Source organism: Corvus brachyrhynchos, unplaced genomic scaffold, assembly GCF_000691975.1.
Source record: "Corvus brachyrhynchos isolate BGI_N302 unplaced genomic scaffold, ASM69197v1 scaffold514, whole genome shotgun sequence".
NCBI lineage: Eukaryota > Metazoa > Chordata > Aves > Passeriformes > Corvidae > Corvus > Corvus brachyrhynchos.
The window spans coordinates 3,480,262-3,490,217 of record NW_008238319.1 but is presented as its reverse complement, the minus strand read 5'-3'; the positions used below and the strand labels follow the sequence as shown (position 1 = coordinate 3,490,217).

Genomic DNA, 9,956 nt, shown 5'->3' with positions numbered 1-9,956 from the left:
GCTGTGCAAGATGAGAGAGCTCTGCAGTTTTGACAGGAAAATTGCTGCCCAGATGCCAGAACACCAGTGCTCTGCTTGTTTAAATATTTGTTCAAACCAGCTTGACTTTCAAGTGCATTTTTCCATGAAGGATTTTGGAGGTAGGGGAAAGAAGTCAGTACTAATAAAGTCTCATGCTCTGGTGTAATGACATGAGAGCATTTAGCCAGGAGTACCCTCTGTCCCGGCAGCAGCAGTTCACATCACGTCTCCCCATCACCATCCTGCCTTCCTTCGTGCCTGTTTCTTACTGTATGGATCTCTATATGTCCTCTCCACAGACTTTCAGGACTTTTAATCTCCCGAGCTCTTAATCTGGCATGTTCACATGTGCTGGGTTTCCTGAGAGAGAAAACAAATAGGGATGGGCGGAGGAAAAAGCTGCCGTCATCGGCTTCCTCAGCACTGTGTGTTCAGAGACTGGAGGGTGCACTGCATCCTGCAGAAATGCCAGGAGCTGGGGTTGTTCAAGGGTTAATTTGCAATCACCACGAGTAAATGTCATGCCTGTGGAGAGTGGTATGGGAAATGCTTGTGCTGACTCTCTCCCAAGCTTTGTATGTGATACCCACAGAATTTTGCTCCTGCCAGCCTCCGGCTCCTGATCTGTTCTCTCACCTCTGCTCCTTTAACTTCTGTGTTTTGACAAAGTCCCACTTGCTCTCCCTAAACCTCTTCATATCTGCAGTTACAATCCCCATTTCCAACCTATTCCTTGCTTCCCAAAGTGATGTCCTGCACCAGATTTTGGCAGTTCAAAAAAAACCTGGTGGAAAACGTGGTAGAGCAGAGTGCATCAGGGACACCAAGTGCTCCTCATGCACCTCTTCTAGCCCTTCCAGAGCTCTCAGCAGCCTCTTCTATGCAGTCATTTCTGGAATTGTGTATCTGAGATCTTTGGTTAGAGCATCTCCATGCAGCCAACTGATTAGAAACAAACTAATTGCAATTAAACAACACTTCCAACTAAATTTTCAGCACGTGTATGTTTGGAAAGTACAAGTGTTTACCCCAAGAAACATCTTGAAATGCAAAAAAACGCAAAAAAAAAATGGATCTGGGGAATGGCAACCTTCCAGTGCCTAAAGGGGCTGCAGGAGAGCTGGAGAGGGAATTTGGACAGGGGCATGGAGTGACAGGACAAGAGGGAATGGCTTCCCACAGCCAGAGAGCAGGGTTGGATATGATACTGGGAAGGAATTCTCCCCTGTGAGGGTGGTGGGGCCCTGGCACAGGGTGCCCAGAGCACCTGTGGCTGCCCCTGGATCCCTGGAAGTGTCCAAGGCCAGGTTGGATGGGGCTTGGAGCACTCCGGGCTAGTGGAAGGTGTCCCTGCCCATGGAACGAGATGATCTTTAAGGTCCTTTCTAAGACAAACCATTCTGTGATTCTGTGATTTCTAGCATTTAGCAATTTCATTTTATTTTATTTTTAGGTAAACTATGAAGAAAGATAACTCCCTATGCCCTCAATATTTTCTACATGTTGAGATACATTGCCTGAAGAAGTGTTGTACTTAAGCTGCTTTATTCTGCTCAGTTACAACTGCAGCAGTTTAACATAAATGGGAACAATTAAGTCACAAGCCCAAGACTTCCTTCAGGTGTTAGCAAACAATTTGGCTGTAATTTCTACCCCTTTGTGGATGCTTGAATTTAAATGAGTCACAATTAAACACAATTAGTGGCGTGTGAAGTTCTGGGAGGCAAGAGAAGAGCAGTGGAGGATGCTGGTTTGCTCTGACACTGGTTTGCTTTGCTTGGAGCTCTCCAAAATCCAGTTTTTTAACCACAAAAGCCTCTCTTCCTACTGCAGGGAGAGCTGTCTGTGACATGAGAGGCGTCCAGGTATGGGGTTCCCTGGAGTTCTGAGAGCTGCTCCAGCCATAGATGCTGTTACTGACTTTGGTGCAGGTTTGTCTCTCACTGTATGTTCAGGAAATGTGCTTTGCAACCATCCCTCAGCTGTCCATCAGTGACCTGTCACTGTGATTTATCTGGGGTTTCAGTGCCAAACCGATTAAATTGCATGTTTCACCCAAAAAAAAAAAAAGACTTTCACTCGTGGCACCAAGTCTAATTATTGCATCTGTCCAAATCAACCAGCAAAGGTTACAGTGTCTGTTTGCCTTCCTCATAAAGAAAACCTTGTTAAACCCAGTCTCGCATGTTTTACAGCCGTGGTAAGAGCCCCTGAAGAATATGCTGTCAGGAGAAATGGTCTCAGGCTTTTTTATCTCATTTTATGGAGCAGGAGTTGGTGCTGTTTAATCAGGGAGTTAGTGGGAAGCCTGAATGGTGACACAGAGATGCCTTGGTCAAACAGAGGGTGAGCTGTGGGGTGGGGTTTGCTGTGTGACAGAAGGTGGTGCTGCTGGGAGCTCAGTGGGACAGCAGCGTTGGGATCAGGTTTGCCAAATGACTGCAGCTCCGTGGCACTGGAATGTGGTATCATTTGTGTTTTTCAGATACACTTTGGCACCTTGCTTAGGCCCTGCTTGGTGTTTTCCCTACCCACCCCAATTTCTAGAGGGCTGTGTAAGAGCTAATTTTAACCTGTGGTACCGATCAGGTGTTGATCAATCCCCATCTGCTCTCACTCTCCCAAGTCAAGTTTCAGCAGGTCTCAGATTGAGCTGGATCCCGACCCTGTTCCCATCCCTGTGGCCATGACTGTCCATGTCAGCTACCTCCACCTGGGCTTTCAGCAGTTAAATATTTTGCCCATGCAGTAATCCAGCTGTTCCCTTTTTGTTCCCCATGTTTTGTTGGAGAAGAGCACAAGTGAGGCTCTGAGAAGGCCATTCCAACCAGTATGTGAAGTTTCCTAGGACAGCATGAGGGGCAGGCCTGGAGGTCAGACATCCTGGTGGGATGGTTGGCTCCCAGCTCGTAGGACCCAGCCACATTCCACACTCTGCAGGTCCAATCCCCTTTCCAGCAGTGATTCCCCACAAAAGTGCCATTGGAACTGGCTGACAGCACCATCCAAATCCTCTCTTCAACCCACAGACCACACCTGGAATCCCAACTGGTGTGGGAAACAAGAATTAACTCAAAGTCTGTGGATTTAGGGCCATCTTTCTGCGTATCATCTTCCCTGTATTTGCTTCAAAGACTCCCAGTAGTTCCTGAAAGGACCAGGCAAGCCAGCACAGATCCCTTCATCCCTCAGAGATGTTCAGCTGCATCTGGCTGAACCATCCCAGAAAATTGCACAGAAGTTGGAGCAACTCAAGCTATCAATTCCTGACAGCTGAGTCTAGCCAGGGAATCCAGCCTGTCAGGACAGACTTATCCAAGTGGAAATCTGACCCACAGTAAGGGAACCTTCTTACTCTTGCAGAAGCAGATTTTTCAAATCAGCTGCTTACAATTTGGTTTTATGCTTCATCAGGAGGAAGCCATCACTTTTTAAAAGTCAATCGTTCTGATACTGGAGTTTCCCTGATAGCTGGAGCTTCTCCTCCCAAGTGACGAGTTAAAATTGCAGAGCCAGTTTCCTGCAGCACCCTGCTGCTTCCTGATGCCTCCAAGTGCAGCATTGATCTGAAGTAACATTCAGTATGGGCTGAGGGTCTGGCTCAGAGCACAAGGGGCCACAGAGCTGCTCAGCTGCTGCAGCCCTCACAGTGATAAATGGCCCCTGGGAGAGGAGGATGTTTTGTCATCTCCTGAGGAGGATTTGATGGACACGAGTAACTGGAGCCTCAGGACCACTGAGTTGCATCATGTTAAAAATAGTTCATATTGTTAATGTGCTGTGATGCACCGGTCCTGTTGGGTGGCTTTTCTTTTGAAGAACATGTTCTCCCTAATCCTGACATTACCCTGTGTCCCTTCCCTTAGGGACCAGGAAGGACCACCCTGGATTTCACAGGGATCCTGTGCTAAGCCACTCCTTTCCCTGACCCCTTTGTATGCCAGCGAGGTGGCCACCAAAGGCAGTGCAGAAGTGAAGTGCCACATTTCACCGTGCCACGGCCAATTTGGGCTGGAAAATTGTGTGCAAATCCAGGCTGTGGTGCTCAGCCACTCCAAGGAGTCCTGCTCTATGGAAGAGAGTGTTTCCCAGGGCTGTAGCTGATTTTTCACAGGCGAGTTTGTGCACTGGCCAGCAGTGCTGACAGCTCAATGTTCAGCTGCAGTATATAATTTTCTGTCATTTTGATTTATGCTCTTCTCTGCAGCCAGAGTCCTATGTGAGAAAAAAAATCGGAAGGAGCCTATCCTAAAGTTAGCTCAATGCTAACTTCTTCAACTGACCTAGCAAATTAAAGATATTTTTAGATGGTTGTGTTTTTTGTTGGTTTTTTTTTTTTATTCTTTCTGGAATATGAAAGAAGAAAGTATTAAAAAGTAACCTCCACTGTCAGTTCTGTGACCTGCAGTTGCCATAGGGTTGTTGTCACTGAGAGAGAAGCCAAGCTGGGCCCGTGAGACCAAGATCTGCTCTTGGCTCAAGCTTCCACCTGCACCCAATGACCTTGTCCAGGGAGGCTCTGACGTACCAAAGCAATGCCCAGAACATCAGGGCCAAGCTCCAGAGCACTGCTCCACCTCAGGGCATCTTAAGACTCTCAGTGGCTGGGGCTTTTCCTGGGAAAAAGCCCAAATTCCCCAGAGAGGAGACTGATGTAGAGCCATAGTCTCTGCTCCCTCTGGACAACAGAATAAGGGCTCATCCTCCAGCATCTTGGGTTTGCTCGGAGGTTTTATGGTACAGCTCTCTCTTTGCCTCACTTCTGGCACCCAGATTTGGACTCCTGAGCTGTTTTGCTGCACTTGGAGCTTTGTTTCTTGGCATTAGAGTTTGGGGATTATTGCTTGCAGTTCCCTTTCGTCAGATGCTTCAAGAGCAGCTCTGAGCCAGAAGGGGGAACAAACCCATCCCTCGGCTGTTTTTGTGAGCCACAAAATGCCTGTGAGACAAAGGAAGGGGCCACATGAAACAGGAATTGGGGTGGCACTGACAGGGACAAAAGCTCCACACACAGCCCTAGGAAAAGGCAGGAGAGGAGGGAAGTGTGTTTATTCCAGCTGTCTGCTTTCCTACAGAGTTCAGACAACTTTATTTATTGTGTTTTAATATTAACTTCAGTGGAGCCAGGAGTGTGTTGTGATCCCAGGGTATTCAGGCAAATGGGTAAAAATACCTTATTTCATGTATATATGTATATACATACACACAAACCCTTTTCACAGGACACATTAAGTGTATACAGGGCTTTTCCTTGATGACTGGCATTTAGCAGCTGAGTTACAGATGGATTTCTGTGTCGTCAGCACAGATATTAATCACAAAATCCTTTTAATAGATCAAAGAGTGCTGTGTAATTGAAAATTTCTTGTAGAAGCGTTCGTTTCAAGCAGCCCTTAAAATTTTCTCATAGTGTGTAATCTAGGAAAGGAACATTTTTCAGGGTGTAAAATGCAAAGAGAAGGTTTGTTCCTTGCTTTATTTATTTCTCCACTCAAATGAAGGATTAGTGACAAGAAATTGATGTTTTACTGTATGCCCAAAGTTTTTTTTGTGTTCATCAAAGCCACTTGGTTAAATCAGGAGTGAGCAATAATCACCACTGAAGGGATGGATACATGCTGGATTTTTACTTGCTTTATGTTTGAAGGTTTTTCTCCATCAGCAAACTCTTTTTCAGTTGAGAAAAGCCCCAGAAAATCATAATTGTTATTCTCACTGATCCCTAGCCTGTAACAAGATAGCATTTGGCTGTTTAAAGAAAGACCCATCCACCTTTTAAGTAAGATGCAGAGTCTGTTTCATGGAGCCTGGTGCTGGGCATGGCTTTGCAGGTGACACAAGGAAAGATGAACATCAGCTGAAAATATAAAAATATTTTATTTTTCCTAGTTCATAGTGCAACTTTGCAGCAAGTAAAGCCTCAAGCACACAGTGTGGGCTTCCAGAAGAGGCCATGCCTTTGTGAGGAGCTCATGTGCTTGGACGTGAGGAGCACGGCTGAGACAAGAGCAGGAAGGAAACAGCCCTGGGGAGCTTCAGTGCTGGGACTGAAGAAATGATCTGGTGCTTGTACAGACAAGTGCTCACCAAATTCTGCACATCATTAATAATAATAATTAATAATAATAATCTCTCTGCCTCCCCTGCATCCAATGGGAAATGCATCTTCCCCACGGAGAGGCTGTGCTAAATAAAGGTTTGCCTTTCCCAGGGAGCAGGAGAGGTGGGAGGTGGACACTGGGCTCCCATCTCTCTCCCAAAGGAAGGTCATTAAGCATATAAAGTACATATGTTTTCCCTTCAGCAGCTGTTGGCTTTCTCAGCCCAAGAGCCATAACAGGACCATGAGGTTTGGAAAACTTCTGCTTCCGACATCTACCCCGCTCCCCACCAGCACTGCTGCTGAATCAGCAAAATGGGATTGTGCAGCTGCACCTCGTTAGCTCAGTGCCGCTAATTAAGTATTGGCAAAAAAATGGCTTCAAGGCACTCTGCTTTGAGGTGGTGACTTGGTGGAGGGTGAGACTGAGCCTTCTCCTGGTGGTGTTTCCAGCCACCACTGGTGAGTCTTCAAGAGATGGTGGTCCTGCAAAATTAAACCCTGACAGAACCTTCCTTTTCACTGGAAGGATGTGAAGACCTTCTGTGTCTCGAGGGAAGGGAATTGTTCTTTTCTTTACCTATTTCTTGACAAAAACCATGGGAGAATAATTATTTGTAATTTTGTAGGGTCCCAGGCTTGCACTGAGGTGTCCTTACAGCGATCCCTGTCTGGATGAAGAAGTGCAGTGCATTGACTTGGATTAGTTAATTAACTAATTGGGGGTTCTCTTCCAGTTGAGGCTTTGCAAAGTTTAGCCCAGCTCATTTGCACAAAGGACATAGGATCTACCTGGGCATGTGGGAAAGACCTGAGTGTAGGAGAGAGAAAGGGGAAAATAAACAGAAGAGGGAGGAATGTGAACCTCAGGGGTGCCCCATGGGCGCTGCCTGGGCTCTGTGGGCAGCAGGATGGCCAGGGACCTGGGGCCTGTTTGGGATCCTGCCCCTGCTCAGCCGTGTCCCTCTGTCTCCTTCCAGGCCTTCCGATGAAAACCACCCCGAGGTGAAGCCTGACGCCTACGTGAACAACCTGGCTGAGGCTGTGGACATCATCCTCCAGCAGCTGTAAATCCCAGCAGGAGCAGGGATGAGCCCTCACGGGCAGCCCCTCCGTGGAACCACTTCATCCTCTCCCAGCTCCACCTCACCGTAGTGAGCCCAGCGCAGCCTTGCCCAGGGTGGTGGGCAGCCGCCTGCTGAAACATTTCATGTAGTGGTTCTAAAATGACCTACTGACCTCATCCAAGGGAGCACCAAACCTGCTGTCCTCTGGCCGGTCTTGAATGTCCTGAGGCCCCTTGGTGCCTGTGAGGGGCCTCAGCCTCCTTGGGGTGATGCTGGGGAGCTGTTCCCCCTTTTTATCTTTGCTCACACTGGGGACCCAGCCTGGAGGTGGGAAATGGGGGAACGCAGGCACCCCCTCATGGATGGATTTACCTGCTTAACCCACGTCCTGAACCTTTTGGAGTGCCTGAGATGGGATAGGGGATGTCCTTGGGGGCGATGCAGGCCACCAAGGCCCGGGGTCCTGTGTGTGCCTTGGGTGGCACAGAAACCCTGGGGAGGGGAACAGCCCCACATGCCTTGGCAAGGCAGTAACCGTGGTTCTGCCAGGATTAGCCCGTCTGTAACAGCCCTGGGTGAGGGCACAGGAATCAAGTAACACATTAGGGACTAAATGCACCATCCTGTCAGGAATAAACCCTGTCCTTTGGATCTGGCCTGTTTGTCGTTGTGTTCAGTGGGATCAGCACTGGCAGGGATGTTTACAGGGCCTGAAATGCTTTTCCCTACCTGGAAAAGCTGGAAAAGGCCATGGGACCAATGGGCTTTGCCTTCCCTCTGTGGAGGGGGATCTTGTGAGCAGCCATGGCTGTGTGGGAGGGGATGTGGGTTTCCTGTATCTCTCCCCATTAAAATCCTGGATGTGCAGTCAGGGGCTCCCCTGTGCCAGGGAGCTGTCAGAGCTGAGTCAGACACAGCTCCAGCTGAAAATTGACTTTTCACAAGGGCATGTAGTGATAGAACAAGGGGGAATGGCTTCAGAGGGGTAGGTTTAGCTGGGATATTGGGAAGAAATTGTTCCCTGGGAGGGTGCTGAGGCCCTGGCACAGGGTGCCCAGAGCAGCTGTGGCTGCCCCTGGATCCCTGGAAGTGTCCAAGGCCAGCCTGGACTGGGCTTGGAGCAGCCTGGGGCAGTGGGAGGAGTCTCTGCCCATGGCAGGGGTGGAACAGGAGGAGCTTTAAGGTCCCTTCCAGCCCAAACCATTCTGGGATTCCAGGATTCTGTACTCACTCAGCCCCTCCTGGGACTGATCCTGCCCCGCACTCCTGCTGAGAATCTGCTGCACCAGCTCAGCTCCAGCTCAGCCCCCTCCTGCTGCCAGCAGCGCTCAGCACATCCAGTGCTAGGACAGGAATGAGATTTGCCTTTTCTTCCCTAATCAGAATTAGGATTTCTAAAAGGAGCTGCTCCCTGCCTCCTGGCATCGCAGCCCTTCCCTGGGGATTTTAGTTTCTCTCCCTGTCAGTTTTGCAGTGCAGCTGTTGCAGTGTGTGTGGTAACATCTGGCCATGCTGCACCTGGCAAGAGCATGGAAGGGGCTCAAAATGGGGCAAAAAATTAAAGATTAAGAGTTGCTCCATCAAGTCCTCTGCCCACCCTCACTGACACATGGTAGTGTTTGCAAGGGTCACCTTTTAGAGGCAACAGTCCTCTTTTAATCAATGTATCAGCAGCTCTGCACCCTCTTGGGCTTTGGGCAAGACTTTTTGGGCTTTAACTTGTTTCAGATCTCCCAAGGCATCATGGAAATCGTGTAATTATGTTCGTGTTACAGATATTTATATATCCATAAGCTCAGGCAGTGTGTGCTGGCCACTGTCTGCATTCAGCCACTGCTCTCTGCAAGCAGGAGGTAAAGGATAATTCCAGCTCTGTTTCCAGCAATCCCAACAGCTGAAGACAACCCCGCTCACTGAAGGACACCAAAATTATGCTCCCTGTTTCTGGAGTGTTGGAACACTTGTTTTTCAGAGCTACCAGCTGGCCCTGGAGCTGCACAGCACCCCTTGGGGACAGCAGGGGAAAGGGGGCCAGGAATTAAGTTCTAATAAAATGAACTACATCTGGGAAAATGACCTTAGTGCAATTTTTTGGTCTGTTTTTGCATCTTCTGTCCTCTGGGTAGTGGTTCAGCCAAAGTGTATGGTACTGTCAGCATCCACACACATGGAAGGATGCTGTAAACCCTGGTCAAACGTTCAGGCTGTGATGGATCACTGAGAATTTCTTTTTTATCCCCTAATTCTTCCCTTTTTTTGCTATTATACTAAGCCTATCACTTCAATCTGATTAAGTTGAGGCAGATAAACATCCTGCCATCTGTCATGAAACTTTTTACACTGTTTGCTTGCTGGAGGAAGTGCAGCCGTTTTCCTTTTTGGGTTACAAAGGCTGCAGGGAGAGAACTGCCCTGTTTCCCCAAGAACTTACTTAGCACCCCCATGTGCCCTTGGCCTGCTGTGGACCCTGGCCTTGCTTGAGTTTAGATTTTATTTTAAGAGGCAAGATATTCTGTCTGTCCTTAAACACAAAGAAGGAGGTGCTGCTTGGCACTTCAGTTTGCATTTTGTTGTTTCTATCTTTGGCTGTGTTACAGCTAAATGACAGTCTGGGGGGGAGGCATGGGAGATGTCCCCTCACCATGGGGAGGGTGCAGCATGTCTGTCTGTCTGCATGTGAGTATCATAAAATGTCCATTTTCCAGTGCAACCCATGGCTGGGACACCCTTCCTATTTCTAACACAGACACCCCGAGGGAGGGTCCTGG

General features: G+C 48.4%; 1 protein-coding gene across 1 annotated transcript in view; it reads left to right on the top strand.

The window, feature by feature from the left end:
- The window catches only part of LHPP (phospholysine phosphohistidine inorganic pyrophosphate phosphatase), a 74,357-nt gene extending 66,513 nt beyond the window's left edge, over positions 1–7,844 (top strand). Inside the window, 1 exon segment of the mRNA XM_008633335.2 lies at positions 7,102–7,844. Within this exon segment, the coding sequence (XP_008631557.2) occupies positions 7,102–7,192 (91 nt within the window). The 3' untranslated portion in view covers positions 7,193–7,844.
- The last annotated feature ends 2,112 nt before the right edge of the window (positions 7,845–9,956 follow it).